Here is a 16,485-nt window from a genome sequence, read left to right on the forward strand (position 1 = left end):
GTTGGTGACAATTCTAGACCTACACTACAAGGAGAACTTTTTATCTCTTATTCCTAAGGCAGACAGGTCTACTAAAATGGGGCAGTACCTGAAGGCCCTTGTTGCAGAATTATTAAAAATATTCCCATCTGAAAACGCTGGTGGCAGAGATCACAGTTCTTTTTACAACCAAGGAGTAAAGGCGAGAGAGACACAACTCCAATCCAACAGAGGCAGGGGAACACTGGCAAAGTTCTGGGAGTGTTTCCTCAGACCCTCCCATTGCACAGGCCCTGAAGCATGGGTTATTCTCACAAGGAGTGCAAAGTTTTGGAAGATGCGGAGGGAGTACCTTGCTGACCATACCACCATCCTCCGTGATTCATCTGTGCCTTATAATTATTGTGTATCCAAGCTGGACACATGGCATGAATTGGCTCTCTACACCTTGGAGGTCCTGGCCTGTCCTGCCGCTAGCGTTTTGTCAGAGCGGGTTTTTAGTGCCGCTGGTGGAATTATAACTGATAACAGCATACGCCTGTCAACTGAAAATGCTGACAGGCTGACGCTTATAAAAATGAACAAGGGCTGGATTGGGCAAGACTTCTCAACACCACCAAATGATAGCAGCGAAACATAACCACCAATACAGTGTCTTTTTTTGGGAGGTCTATTCCCATTCACCTCTTCACACCCACACATGGGTATACGCTTCCTGATTTTGGCTATTTGCTGTTGTCCTCCTCCTTCTCCTCATCCTTCACCACCATATCACCAGGGTGACCGTGGTGATGGATGCAACACCCGCATAATTTTTTTAAAGGTTTATGATTCCCGCAAAAAAAAACGGTTATACGATATGTTCATGTATACCCCTCAGGGGTAAATGTCTGTCTTCCCGTACACTTAGTGCATGGGCATTACAAGTATAGGAGACCCGCTCCTTTCTAATGGGAGCATTTTTTTATTAGGCTCTCCTCCACGTCTCTTCCAAGGGGCATTGGAGTGACTCCACATTTTTGGCAGCCCTTGCATTCATTGAATATGCAAACCCTATGGGAGACCCACTTCCTAATAATAGGAGCATTGTTTTCATGAGGCCCTCCTGTACATCTCTTCCAAGGGACATTGGAGTGTCTCCAAATTTTTGGCAGTCCTTGCATTCACTGCATAAGCAAACGGTATGGGAGGCCCACTTCCTAATAATGGGAACATTATTTTCTGGAGGCCCTCCTGTTCGTCTCGTCAAAGGGGTTTTGGGGTGAATCTAAATTTTGGGCAGCCCTGCCACTCACTGCATACGCAATAACAGCATAGGAGATTCACTGTTTAATAATGGTAACAACAAAGCATAGCTGGCTGATGGCTCTCTAAGAATAGTGATGGCCGACTGCTGGCCCTTTAAGAATAGTAAAGGCTGCCTGATGACCCTATTAAAATAGGCTTTGTGACTTTCAGAGTCCCTCCTTCATAAATGAAACAGGATGTGTCTGATGATGTGTCACACACCACATGGCCAGATAAGGTTGTAAAATGTTAAAATGACATTTCCCAGTGAATGCATTGGTTTTGGTTTAAAGCAGTGCTAAAGTTCAAAAACGCTACGTGTGAACATAGCCCAAGGTGTGGAGGAGCATTTTTGTTTTTGGTAATTTATTTTGCCTTACATACAAGTCATAACCCTGGAAAGAATGTTCCTTAGCATATTTCCCAGGAAATTCCATTCTGGGTTCATTTTTGTATCTTTTATTGTGAGTCTGTAAAAGTGGTGTAAGACTCTGACAACATTGTTCACAGCAGTGACCTAGGAGTCAGAAATGCTTTCAGGGGTCTAACAGTGGTGGGATTCGTCCGGTTCTCCCCGGTTCGATGGAACTGCTTGTTAAAAAAGCAGCCAGTTCCCTGAACCAGGGAGATTCAGAGCCACGATCTGGTACCACGCCTCTCAACCGTCCCGATTTTGAGAGGGTCCGGCACTGCAGAGCCGCATCCCTCCACTTGCAGAGAGCCGCACACCACATACATGGCTGCCGCTGCTCTGTGCTCAGGACCTGCGAAGATGTCACAAGAGGGAGGAGTCAGGAGTCACATGATCAATGTACTCCATGTATTGCAGGACTCTGCCATGCTGTCATGGTGATGAGGGTAAGCTTATGTGTGGGGTCAGGAGGGGTTTAGAGTGTGGAAGTAGCAGAGCCGTGTGTGTATGACGTGCACGGAGAGGAGCCGGGTGTGAACGAGGTGTACGGAGTGGAGCCGTGTGTGTGCAAGGTGTACGGAGTGGAGCGGTGTGTGTATGCTGTGTACGGAGCGGAGCCGGGTGTCTATGAGGTGTACAGAGCGGTGCCAGGTGTCTATGAGCTGTACGGAGCGGAGCCGGGTGTGTATGTGGTGTGCTGAGCGGAGCTGTGTGTGTACGAGGTGTAAGGAGCAGAGCCGGGTGTGCACGGAGTGGAGCCGTGTGTGTATAAGGTGTACAGAGCGGAGCCAGGTGTGTATGAGGTGTACGGAGCAGAGTTGTGTGTGTATTAGGTGTACAGAGTGGAGCCATGTGTACGAGGTGTAAGGAGCAGAGCCGGGTGTGTACGAGGTGTAAGGAGCGGAGCCGGGTGTGTATAAGGTGCACAGAGTGGAGCTGTGTGTGTATGAGGTGTCCGGAGTGGAGCTGGGTGTGTATGAGGTGTACGGAGCGGAGCCAGGTGTGTACGAGGTGTAAGGAGTGGAGCCGGGTGTGTACGAGGTGTAAGGAGCGGAGCCGGGTGTGTACGAGGTGTAAGGAGCGGAGCCGTGTGTGTACGAGGTGTAAGGAGCGGAGCCGGGTGTGTACGAGGTGTAAGGAGCGGAGCCGTGTGTGTATGAGGTGTACGGAGCAGAGCTAGGTGTGTATGAGGTGTACAGAGCGGAGTTGTGTTTATGAGGTGTACGGAGCGTAGCCGGGTGTGTATGATGTGCACGGACCATAGCCAGGTGTTTACGAGGTGCACAGAACGTAGGCGGGTGTGTATGAAGAGTATGGAGTGGAGTTGTGTGTGTATGAGGTGTAGGGAGCGGAGTCGGGTGTGTACGAGGTGCACAGAGCATAGGCGGGTGTGTATGAGGTGTACGGAGCGGAGCTGGGTGTGTATGAGGTGTAGGAAGCGGAGTCGGGTGTGTACGAGGTGCACAGAGCATAGGCGGGTGTGTATGAGGTGTACGGAGCATAGGTGGGTGTGTATGAGGTGTACGGAGCATAGCCGGGTGTGTATGAGGTGTACGGAGCAGAGCCGGGTGTGTACAAGGTGTACGGAGCGGAGTTGAATATGTATGAAGTGTACAGAGTGGAGCCATGTGTGCAAGGTGTACGGAGCATAGCCGGGTGTGTACGAGGTGTACAGAGTGGAGCCGTGTGGGTACGGAGCGGAGCCGTGTGTGCAAGGTGTACAGAACGGAGCCGCATGTGTAGGAGTAACTATGTGTGGCCATTATACTGTACGCCATATCATGTGTGGTTATTATACTGTACCCAGCATCGTGTGTGGCCATTATACAGTATGGAGCATCATGTGTGGCCATTATACAGTATTGAGCATCATGTGGGGCCATTATACAGTATCAAGCATCATGTGTGGCCATTATACAGTATTTGAATCCCACCCCTGGGTCTACCCCATGCTGTTCCCATGTCATTTGAGCACTGTTCCCATTGATTTCTGCAATTTCCAGTCCCTCCGCAGACCGCCGGGGGGGGGGGGGGGGTATGTTCATGTTTCCCATAGACTTACATTGGGCTCTTGGCTTGGGTCGAGTGCCCTAGTGTTCCAATTTGCTCGACCCAAGCAACGAGCACCAGAGCATTTTAGTGCTCGCCCATCACTATTGTTTACACTTATGAAACCACATTTAATTTGTGACATTGCAATCGAATTTTCTGGAAAAATTCAACTGACAAATTACAACAATATTAATAATTGGCTCATCTCTACTGTCTATACATTTTTTACTAATTAAAACTATACAGTGAAACATTCTTTTCTTCTCATCTATTTTTCTTTTCTTATTGCAGCTTTTTGTATTCTATTTTCATGACATAATTATGGGGATAATCTGTACATCTTTTGCATAAATAACCTTGCAGGGAAAATGTGGGTTGAATAAATGGCCATATGTGGTTTCTCAGCTAAAAGCAGGGGTTACAGTATATGCACAAGTTAAGTATTTGTAGCAGACATTTCTGCACCAAATACACATGTGGAGAAGATCCAGCGGGATGTAGGTACTAATATAAAAAATAACGGCTATTTATCCATGATTACAAAATTTTTCCATAGAGGTACCATAAGGAATATGAAGTGAACATCAACACATAGCAGCATATGACACTACAGCAACTATAGCCTACGCGTTTCGACAAGATGTCTTACTCATGGCTCATGAACATGTCTCTTTCCAGAAAAACATGGCATATGATACGTGTTTTGCCTCGTTTTTGCGTGTTTTTTTTAATGTTTTGATGCATTGTTTTCCCATACATTAGAGGAGAGAATTGACATGCTGCAGATTTGAAACTCAAATCTGCAAGCAAAAAGTAAGCAGTGTGTGCTTGAGACTTAACCTTCGTCCGGCTGAGTAGGTACAATTGTAACTATTCCGTTTTAAAATTGCAATAACTTTTTTTCAAAAAGCCGTAGAGGGCTGAAATTTCGTGACATCTCTGCAGTTTTGGTCCAGAATATATTGGCCAAATTTCAATAAAATATCTCCACCCCCTTCGGAGATAAGGGGTTGAGATATTTTTGCATCCATAACAAGCTGCATAGGTACAAATGTACCCTCATATATTTTGAATGAAGATAATGCAAGGAAAAAAGAATAATATTTTTTTTAATGATAATGCTATTTTATTATTAAACTGTATACTGTTCATTTACATTATAAAAGAAAATGTAAGAAACTTTTTTTATTGATTTTCTTTGCAAGTAATGCATGTTGTCTTTGTTTACCGAGTGTTCATCGCAAATGGGTTTCACACAAACCACACAAGACTTTCTAGTCTGTTTTTTCAACCAATAGGAAAATTGTAACAGAGCCACCATCTTTATTTTGTGCTGAATATAAGTAGAACATCGTAAAACAATATGTAGATACTAATTATTATCCATGTTTCATATAAAAATCATACCTATAGTGATAAGTTTCATACAAAATATATGTAAGCCAAGTCCAGGCTCAAAGACAATTTCTGACTGTTCTGTCCCCACATAAGGCGAATGAAGGTATAACTGGCTGTTAGATGCTGTGAGACTTTCCTACCTTCATATCCAAGAAACTGAAGACTTCACAAGCCTAGAAATGTGTGTGCTCACAGCAATGAGATGAACAGCAAAATGGCTACTGAGAGGAGGGAGGCAGGAAGAGAAGTAGAAGCCACTTCCAGTTTGAATCAACTTACCGTATTTCGCGGACTATAAGACGCACCGGACCATAAGACGCACCCCAAATTTGGGGTGAAAATTGCAGAAAAAAATATTTTTTATAAGATGGGGGTCCGTCTTATTGTCCGAATTTACAGTATCTTACCTGTGGGCTGGTGGTGGCAGAGCAGGGTCACAGGAGGCATGGTGTCGGCAGAGGTGGGGTGAGGCGGTACGGCGTGCACCTGAGCAGGGTCCCTTCCTGCTTAGGTGGGCGACGCCACGGCCTGGTGTCCATGGGAGGGTGGCAGCAGTGGTTACCGGCAGAGGAGGCACAGTGAGAGGTATGGCGTTAGAGGGGTCCCTTTCCCCGGTGAGGTGATGCAGCAGCCCGGTAATGCAGCAGAGCCGGGTGAATCCTGTTGTTACCGCGGTGGCAGAGGTGTGGAGACGAGGAGGCGCAATGAGCGGGGTCCCTTTCCCTGGTGAGGTGATGCAGCAGCCCCGGTAATGCATCAGAGCCGGGTGAATCCTGTTGTTACCGTGGTGGCAGAGGTGTGGAGATGAGGAGGCGCAGTGAGCGGGGTCCCTTTCCCCGGTGAGGTGATGCAGCAGCCCCGGTAATGCAGCAGGGCCGGGTGAATCCTGTTGTTATCGGTGCGCGCGGCCATCTTCCTGAGGCCGCGCATTCGCAGATGGAGCTCTGCTGCCCGGGGCTTCAGGAAAATGACCGCCGTGATCCCCATCTGCGCACGCGCGGCATCCCGCAGCCATTTTCCTGAAGCCCCGGGCAGCAGAGCTCCATCTGCGAGCGTGCTGCATCATCTCACCGGGGAAAGGGACCCCGCTCACTGCGCCTCCTCATCTCCACACCTCTGCCGCCACACCTCTGCCGCCACGGTCCACGGTAAGCCTGCATTGCGAATATAAGACGCACCCCCCATTTCCCCCCCTTTGTTTTTGGGGAAAAAGTGCGTCTTATATGCCAAAAAATACGGTAATTGACAGCAACATAAGTGAGCAGTAACAACACTGGCCAATCGATATCAGCATAACCTTTGTAGCTGAATGAACTTTAGTTTCTGAAACCAAGTAAAGGAGAAAGTCTTCCCACAGTGGAGGTATATATGAAGGTACAATTGTACCTCTGCAGCCTGTTAACATTGTAAAATTATGCAGCCTGACAAAGGTTAAAGGGAACCTGTCACCCCGGTTTTTCACTCGGAGATAAAAATACCGCTACATAGGGCATGAGCTGTGCTTTACAAAAGTGTTTTTTTTTCTACCCTGATTCCCCACCTAAGCTGCCAAAATTACTTACCAAAGTCGCCGTTTTCGCTTGTCAATCATGCTGGTCTGGTCATATGGGCATGGTGACAAAGCTGTTTCTTCCCCCAGATCTTGTTTAGGTTTCCGTTGGTGGTGTAGTGGTTTGCGACTGCGCAGGTGACGAAAAACAGCGCGCTCTGCGCTATATCCCTGGTGATCGGTGGGGGCGGCCATCTTCCTGTGGCCGCGCGTGCGCAGTTGGAGCGCTCTGCTGCCCGTGCAGAGTTCGCATCTCGGCTTCAGGAAAATGGCCGCCGCGATCTCCATCTGCGCACGCGCGGCAGCCCGCGACCATTTTCCTGAAGCCCCGGGCAGCAGAGTGCTCCAGCTGTTTTTCATCACCTGCGCAGTCGCAAACCACTACGCCACCAACGGAAACCTAAGCAAGATCTGGGGGAAGAAACAGCTTTGTCACCACGCCCCTATGACCAGACCAGCATGATTGACAAGCGAAAACGGCGACTTTGGTAAGTAATTTCGGCAGCTTAGGTGGGGGAATCAGGGTAGAAAAAAAACACTTTTGTAAAGCACAGCTCATGCCCTATGTAGCGGTATTTTTATCTCCGAATGAAAAACCGGGGTGACAGGTTCCCTTTAAGAAATCTCATTCATTTTGTTGGTACTGTTTTTTTAATGGCAAAAGTGTGTGAGAAAAAAAATGTGTGGAAAGCATGGCAAAAATGCAACATGTGAATAAGTCCTTAAAGAGCTCAGACCTGAGGAAATCAGTTGCTTACCCAGCTGGCTTCTGTTTAACAAGGAGTTTCCTTTGGGGACCAACTCCTTTAAAGAGGTTGTTTCCAATTAAGAAATTTTGGCCCCTGGCCAAAATTTGTTATATAAAAAAAACACGTAATTTACTCACCATCCCAGGACCGATGCTTAGTGTCCACATCTGCTTCGAGGATCTGGTGTTGAATGCAACACAAATGCCATGTCAACAGCGCAGTAGTCATTCAGAGCACCTAGCAGCTCTAAGTAGGGTATTCCTTCTGCAAGGGCAGAGCTGTTGGGCGCACTGATTGGCTACAGCACTGTAGACAGGGCATCTGCTCCACAGCCAATACCAGACACAGGGAGTGGCAGCGGAAACTCAACACTGGGCCTGGGGACATAATAAAGCCCAGGGGGGACAACTCCTTTAACTATTTATTTTAATTTATTTTATAAACTGTGCTAGGGAACAGGATTTTCTGAATGGAGACAGCTCCTTTAACTGCTCTAATGTGTCTTAACAAATTACTAAAAATGATTATGTCTGAAGAAATGACTGTGATTGACATTTGGTTAAACTGCGGTTTTGTTGCATTATATAAGTTGGCATTATTATAAGTATATAATAGATCAATATTAAGAAATTATCCAATATTCAAATGGTCAATTACATTTTCATGGACTGGATCCTTTCCACTGACTACAGTTATGACTATGATTTATTTATGGTTGAATGTCATTATTGTTGAGCGTTGCATTTTTTATGCATAGAAATGTGCTTGCTTAAATATACAAATACAACTTTTAATCAACAATATTTTTTTCAGGTCTAGAACAAGTGCCCAAAAATATTCCTGCAGACACAACATTACTTGACTTACAGAACAACAAGATAAGTGAAATAAAGGATGATGACTTCAAGAATCTGAAAAACCTTCATGTAAGATATTCTGGAACTTTTCAAGTTTTTCAGTAAATATTATAATAAAAACTGCATTAGCTCTGGCAAAGGAAAAGTCTAATACAAAATAAATAAATAAATGCACCTCCCAGAAGGGAGAAACTCAATTACATCACCAGTAGTGTAGGACAAGATGGCCTCAAGGGCTACATCCAACATCACATTACTAAAAATTAAAGGGTTTTTGCACTATTGTTTGCACATTTGCACACATTTTGCTTTATTTTCCATGATATTATAGAGATTACAGATGATTGAATCAGACAAAATTCAAATTTGCCTGTTTGCATTATTTTCCTGAGAAATGTGATTCATGGAGGAGTTATTCTCCGTAAATTTAGTCTCCCTTATTATGCTCTGTCTCTCCAGACCCTAGGACCTAATAAAGGTAATATGTAAAAATTAAACTAATCCTTATTATCACTTCACCGCTCATCTCTCCAGCCTCTCTGCTCCTCACCTCCACCTGGTCAGTACTTTTTGCATCTTTGGATCACCATCGGCCATGCTGAAATCCCCGGCACTCTCACAATAAGTTGAGGCTTCAAGGCATGTGCCTGCAAAGGTCAAGGTATATGCTGTGAAGTCATGATGTCTTGACCCGGGCCGTGACTATTGCTCACGCCTATGAAACCCTTAAGCCTCAGCAAAGCATTGAGGTCTAAAGACTTATGTGCCTAAAAGCTCAATAATATCTTCTCATACTTTACAGGTCTTAATGTAACTGTTTCTATCCACTGACTTCAAATGTACATCTTTATTTTCATAAAAAACAATTCTAGGACACAGACACCATGATTTGCCATGGGTTTAGTATGTGAGAACGTAACCATAAAGGGACTAATCTGCTCCAGAAAATGGTTGAATTGTGAATTGTGTTAAAGTCTATTCTTTACTTAATATTTGTTTTACGATAGATAACTCTTAGAGGTCATCTCCAAGAGTTGATTCCAAACCCAGCAGTGTTCAAAATAATGGCCAAAAAAGGATTTCACAAGAATTACTTTGTTAATAGTGGTTACAAGAAACATCTGTTAAACTTCAAAAATAAATAAATTGCCAGAAAACATTTCAGCCAAAAGAAGCATTCATAGCAACAGCCATGTAATATTGAAATATTACTATTAACCCCCTCAGGCCAAGGTCAATTTCCGTGTTCTCCTCCCCTTCTTCCCGGAGCCATAACGCTTTTATTTTTCTGTCCACATTCACATATGAGGGCTTGTTGTTTGCAGGACAGGTTGTTCTTTTGAATGACACTATTCATTTTACCACATAGTGTACTGGAAAATGGGAAAAAAAACTCCAAGTGCATTGAAATTGTGTAAAAATGCAATTTTCACATTGTTTTTTGGGAAATATTTTTGCAGTGTACATTTTGTGGTAAAAATACAATATAATTCTCTTCATCAATATGATTAGGGCAATACCAAACAAATTGTTTTTATTTTTTGGATGGAGCTGTTTGATAGCTTATTTTTCGCAGAGCAAGACGTAATTTTTATTAGTACCATTTAGGGATAGATGTGACGTTTTGATCGCTTGTTACAGCCTTTTATGTAGAATTGCTGCAACCAAAAAAGCTTAAATTTGTTATTCTTTTTTTTTTTCCGAGTTAATGGCTTTCATATTTTTATAGATATTCTGAATGCGGTGATACCACAAATGTGTATGTTTATCATACCTTTCAATGAGGGATAAAGAGGGTGATTTGAACTTTTAGGATTTTTTTTAAAACATATTTCTTTACTTTTGACTGTTATTATTAGCCCCCTAGTGGACTTGACGATGGGATCATCCTATTGCTTGTGCTATAAACAGCGATGCCATAGCATCGCTATATATAGCAGAAATCATGGTCTCCTTGGAAGCTCGGCCAGAGGCAGGGTTTCATAGGAGCTCCGTAATGACAACCACAGGGGTCATCAGCTGACCCCCGGCTGTCATGACAACCCATCAGCGACCCACGATTGCGTAGTAGAAAACCATCACCTGCCAGGTATGGGGCTGCTCGCTGTGGGAGTTCACTCCATACAGAAAAACTAAGAAAAAGGATATGCATAACACTGGGATCGACCATGAAAAGATAACAACTTTATTCAAAAAGGCACATCAAAACGAGACATACATTTAAAAGCATTTAAAAACAGAAAAAAGAGCACATAGCTAGTAGGCTACATGCAACCCCCCAGACAGTTGGAGACAAATGTCATTTTAGCACTGAACAATATGACAAATATTTAGAGAAGGTGCGTGCATATAAATTGAAACACGTACACTAATAAATGCTCATACCACCAAATTATACCATACAGACATCAAACAGTATTGTGGACAAAGGTATAATATATACAAAATTTAGGCTCAGAGTATGCCCCCTCATGCACCATAAGAATTCCAATGAAAGCAAAACAACCTATAGGATGTTAACCAAAGAACTGGGGGTAAGATAACCACATATTAGATAAAGATATACCACCCAGAAACAATAGCCAAGTTGTAAAGGAATATATCACCTAAAGACCAGGAGCGAGGCAGATAGTAAACTCCAAAGGAGCCTGGAGTGCAAAGATGCCGAGTAGAAATGAGGTAGTTCAAATATAAAGTGCTAATACTGGGGAGAACTGGAGCCCCACGCGTATCGATGCTACAAGGGCATCTTCCTCAGGGGAAATGCATGTAGCCTACTAGCTATGTGCTGTTTTTTCTGTTTTTAAATGCTTTTAAATATATGTCTCGTTTTGATGTGCCTTTTTGAATAAAGTTGTTATCTTTTCATGGTCGATCCCAGTGTTATGCATATCCTTTTTCTTAGTTTTTCTTCATAGTCTTTCTCATATGCATATGGTTGATCCCTGATTCACTTATGCTTTGTGGTGCCCGCTACCTTCTTTGTATAGTTCACTCCATACACCCGCTTCCGACATGTGCTCTATATGTACACTGGTTGTTATAAAGTGGTTAAGCAACTTATGTTATATGAAATATAGCCCAACATGTTCAGATATTTACCATTGGGAAAATGCAGCATCCAAAAGTATTACTAGAATAATTTAGCTGAGATTTGGTGACAGTGCTAAAATTGATAAGCAATGTTTATAATAATAAATAAAGACAAAGACAAAAAAAAATGCTTTGGGAAATAAAATTGATCTGTTCTGAGGATTAAAAGAGGTTTTAGCAGCTGATTACCTTCCTGTTAGCATGAAATAAAACTCTTTTGTGGGAATCAGGCCACATGCACACATTGGGTAAGTGGTGAGTTTTTTATCTAAGAATTTGTGAGTTAAAACCAGGAGTTGGTGAAAAATGCAGAAGTGACGTGTGTTGTGAATTCTGCTCTTGGGCTCCCTCCGGCGGTTGTTGGTGGTAGTGCAGTTGTCTTGGGGTTGTAATCCTGGGCAGGTGTTTCTGCTGATTTCAGCTCTATTAGGTATTTAGGTGTGCAGGATCCATGAGTCCTCGCCAGTTGTCCATTATACTTGGAGGGATTGCATCTCTCTCTGGCTCCTCATGCCCTGCTGCCAATTCAGCTAAGATAAGTGTCTGTTTTTTTGTCTCTGTGCACTCATGCAGTGTGCTTTGCAATTCAGTGCAATTCATTGTGTTTTTGTCCAGCTTAGACTTTGTTTGGATTTTTCAGTCATGCTGGATTCTCAGGAGATGCAGATATACTTTCTATGTCTTTAGTTAGATGTAGTATATTTGTATTATCTGCTGTGGATATTTTTAGGATTTTAATACTGACCGCTTAGAATTCTGTCCTATCCTTTTCTGTTTAGCTAGAAGTGCCTCTTTTGCTAAATCCTGTTTTTCTGCCTGCGTGTGTCTTTCCTCTTATACTCACAGTCAATATTTGTGGGGGGCTGCCTATCCTCTGGGGTTCTGCTCTGAGGCAAGATAGAATTCCCATTTCCATCTATAGGGGTATTTAGTCCTCCGGCTGTGTCGAGGTGTCTAGGTCGTGTTAGGTACATCCCACGGCTACTTCTAGTTGCGGTGTTAGTTTAGGGTTTGCGGTCAGTACAGGTACCACCTACTCCTGAGAAAGTCTCTCATGCGGCTCCAAGGTCACCGGATCATAACAGTACAACTGGCCAACAATGAGTTAAATGCATCTCAGAAGAAGGGAAGAAAGAGCCATTTTTTTTCTGTAGCCTGCTTTGTCTTTTCTTCCCTCTTTTCCTCTGGGTGACTGAGGAGTCTTGTGCTAGCATGGATGTTCAGGGATTAGTTTCTCGTATAGACCAGCTTGCTGCTAGGGTACAGGGTATTTCTGATTATATTGTTCAGACTCCGCTTTTAGAGCCTAGGATTCCTACTCCTGATTTGTTTTTTGGGGACAGGTCCAAATTTTTGAGTTTTAAAAACAATTGTAAACTGTTTTTTGCTCTGAAGCCTCGTTCCTCTGGTGATCCCATTCAGCAGGTTAAAATTGTCATCTCCCTGCTGCGTGGCGACCCTCAGGATTGGGCATTTTCCCTGGAATCTGGGAATCCGGCCTTGCATAATGTAGATGCCTTTTTTCAGGCTCTAGGATTATTATATGATGAACCAAATTCTGTGGATCAAGTGGAGAAGACCTTGTTGGCCCTGTCTCAGGGTCAAGAAGCGGCAGAATTGTATTGTCAGAAATTCAGAAAATGGTCTGTGCTGACTAAATGGAATGAGGATGCTTTGGCGGCAATTTTCAGAAAGGGTCTTTCTGAATCTGTTAAAGATGTTATGGTGGGGTTTCCCACGCCTGTTGGTCTGAGTGATTCTATGTCTCTGGCCATTCAGATTGATCGGCGCTTGTGGGAGCGCAGAACTGTGCGCGCTGTGGTGTTGTCCTCAGAGCAGATGCCTGAGCCTATGCAGTGTGATAGGATTCTGTCTAGAACGGAACAACAAGGATTCAGATGTCAGAATAGGTTGTGTTTTTATTGTGGCGATGCTTCTCATGTCATTTCAGTCTGCCCAAAGTGTACAAAGAGAATCGCTAGTTCTGTTACCATCGGAACTGTACAACCTAAATTTCTGTTATCTGTGACCTTGATCTGCTCATTGTCGTCATTTCCTGTCATGGCATTTGTGGACTCGGGCGCCGCTTTGAATTTAATGGACTTTGAATTTGCCAGGCGTTGTGGTTTCCCCTTGCAGTCTTTGCAGAACCCTATTCCTTTAAGGGGCATTGATGCTACACCTTTGGCTAAAAATAATCCCCAGTTTTGGACACAGGTGACCATGTGCATGGCGCCAGCCCATCAGGAAGATTGTCGTTTTCTGGTGTTGCATAATTTGCATGATGCTATTGTGCTGGGTTTTCCATGGTTGCAGATACATAATCCTGTGTTGGATTGGAAGTCTATGTCTGTGACTAGTTGGGGTTGTCAGGGGGTTCATAATGACGTTCCTGTGATGTCAATCTCCTCTTCCTCCTCTTCTGAAGTTCCAGAGTTTTTGTCTGATTTTCAGGATGTATTCGATGAGCCCAAGTCCAGTTCCCTTCCACCGCATAGGGACTGTGATTGTGCTATTGACTTGATTCCAGGCTGTAAGTTTCCTAAGGGCCGACTTTTCAACCTGTCTGCGCCGGAACATACCGCCATGCGGAGTTATGTTAAGGAGTCTTTGGAGAAAGGGCATATTCGGCCATCTTCTTCACCGTTGGGAGCGGGATTTTTTTTTGTTGCTAAGAAGGATGGCTCCTTGAGACCCTGTATTGATTATCGTCTCTTGAATAAGATCACGGTCAAGTTTCAATACCCTTTACCTTTGCTTTCCGATTTGTTTGCCAGGATTAAGGGGGCTAGTTGGTTTACTAAAATTGACCTTCGGGGGGCATACAATCTTGTTCATATTAAGCAGGGTGATAAATGGAAAACTGCTTTTAATACGCCCGAAGGCCATTTTGAATACTTTGTGATGCCATTCGGGCTCTCTAATGCTCCATCTGTTTTTCAGTCCTTCATGCATGATATCTTCCGGAATTATCTTGATAAATTCATGATTGTATATTTGGATGACATCTTAATTTTTTCCGATGATTTGGAGTCTCATGTGAAACAGGTCAGGATGGTATTTCAGATCCTTCGTGATAATGCTTTGTTTGTGAAGGGGTCTAAGTGTCTCTTTGGAGTGCAGAAGGTTTCTTTTTTGGGCTTCATTTTTTCTCCCTCATCTATAGAGATGGATCCGGTTAAGTTCAGGCCATTCATGATTGGATTCAGCCCACATCTGTGAAGAGCCTTCAGAAATTTTTGGGCTTTTCTAATTTTTATTGCCGTTTCATTGCTAACTTCTCCAGTGTGGTTAAACCCCTGACCGATTTGACGAAGAAAGGCGCTGATGTAACGAATTGGTCCCCTGTGGCTGTCTCTGCCTTTCAGGAGCTTAAACGCCGATTTACTTCTGCCCCGGTGTTGCGTCAGCCAGATGTTTCTCTTCCATTTCAGGTTGAGGTTGACGCTTCTGAGATTGGGGCAGGGGCCGTTTTGTCTCAGAGGAATTCTGATGGTTCCTTGATGAGACCGTGTGCCTTCTTTTCCCGTAAGTTTTCGCCTGCTGAACGCAATTATGATGTCGGCAATTGGGAGTTGTTGGCTATGAAGTGGGCGTTTGAGGAATGGCGACATTGGCTTGAGGGAGCCAAGCACCGTATTGTGGTCTTGACCGATCATAAAAATCTGATTTACCTCGAATCTGCCAAACGGCTGAATCCTAGACAGGCTCGATGGTCCCTGTTTTTCTCCCGTTTTGATTTCGTGGTCTCGTATCTTCCGGGTTCTAAGAATGTTAAGGCTGATGCCCTCTCTAGGAGTTTTTTGCCTGATTCTCCTGAGGTATTGGAGCCGGTCGGCATTCTGAAGGAAGGGGTGGTCCTTTCTGCCATTTCCCCTGATTTGCGACGGGTTCTGCAGGAATTTCAGGCTGACAAACCTGACCGCTGTCCAGTGGGGAAACTGTTTGTTCCTGATAGATGGACTAGTAGAGTGATTTCTGAGGTTCATTGTTCTGTGTTGGCTGGCCATCCTGGTATTTTTGGTACCAGAGATTTGGTTGGTACGTCCTTTTGGTGGCCTTCTTTGTTGCGTGATGTGCGTTCTTTTGTGCAGTCCTGTGGGACTTGTGCGCGGGCCAAGCCTTGTTGTTCCCATGCTAGTGGGTTGCTTTTGCCTTTGCCGGTCCCTGAGAGGCCCTGGACGCATATTTCTATGGATTTTATTTCAGATCTTCCGGTTTCCCAGAGGATGTGGGTTATCTGGGTGGTTTGTGACTGGTTTTCTAAGATGGTTCATTTGGTGCCTTTGCCTAAATTGCCTTCCTCTTCTGATTTGGTTCCGTTGTTTTTTCAGCATGTGGTTCGTTTGCACAGAGAATATTGTGTCAGACAGAGGTTCCCAGTTTGTTTCTAGGTTTTGGCGGGCCTTTTGTGCTAGGCTGGGCATTGATTTGTCTTTTTCTTCCGCATTTCATCCTCAGACAAACGGCCAGACCAAGCGAACTAATCAGACTTTGTAAACTTATTTGAGATGCTTTGTGTCTGCTGATCAGGATGATTGGGTGGCTTTCTTGCCATTGGCCGAGTTTGCCCTTAATAATCGGGCTAGTTCGGCTACCTTGGTTTCACCCTTCTTTTGTAATTTTGGTTTTCATCCTCGTTTTTCTTCGAGGCAAGTTGAACCTTCTGATTGTCCTGGTGTGAATTCTGCGGTTGACAGGTTGCGCAGATGTGGGCTCATGTGGTGGACAATTTGGTGTTGTCTCAGGAGGAGGCTCAGCGTTTTGCTAATCATCGTCGGTGTGTTGGTTCCCAGCTTCAGGTTGGGGATTTGGTCTGGTTGTCTTCCCGTCATGTTCCTATGAAGGTTTCTTCCCCTAAGTTTAAGCCTCGGTTTATTGGTCCTTATAGGATTTCTGAGATTATCAATCCTGTGTCCTTTCGTTTGGCCCTTCCGGCCTCTTTTGCCATCCATAATGTTTTCCATAGATCTTTATTACAGAAATATGTGGTGCCCGTTGTTCCCTCGGTTGATCCTCCTGCTCCTGTGTTGGTTGATGGGGAGTTGGAGTATGTGGTTGAGAAGATTTTGGATTCTCGCTTTTCGAGGCGGAGGCTTCAGTACCTTG

General features: G+C 44.2%; 1 protein-coding gene across 1 annotated transcript in view; it reads left to right on the plus strand.

Moving 5' to 3' along the window:
* Positions 1-16,485, plus strand: part of DCN (decorin) — a 178,851-nt gene that overhangs the window by 48,438 nt on the left and 113,928 nt on the right. Inside the window, exon 3 of the mRNA XM_077265424.1 lies at positions 8,240-8,352. Coding sequence (XP_077121539.1) covers positions 8,240-8,352 — 113 coding nt within the window. The remainder of the gene's footprint in view (positions 1-8,239; positions 8,353-16,485) is intronic.

This window comes from Ranitomeya variabilis, chromosome 5 (assembly GCF_051348905.1).
Source record: "Ranitomeya variabilis isolate aRanVar5 chromosome 5, aRanVar5.hap1, whole genome shotgun sequence".
NCBI classification, from domain to species: Eukaryota; Metazoa; Chordata; class Amphibia; order Anura; family Dendrobatidae; genus Ranitomeya; species Ranitomeya variabilis.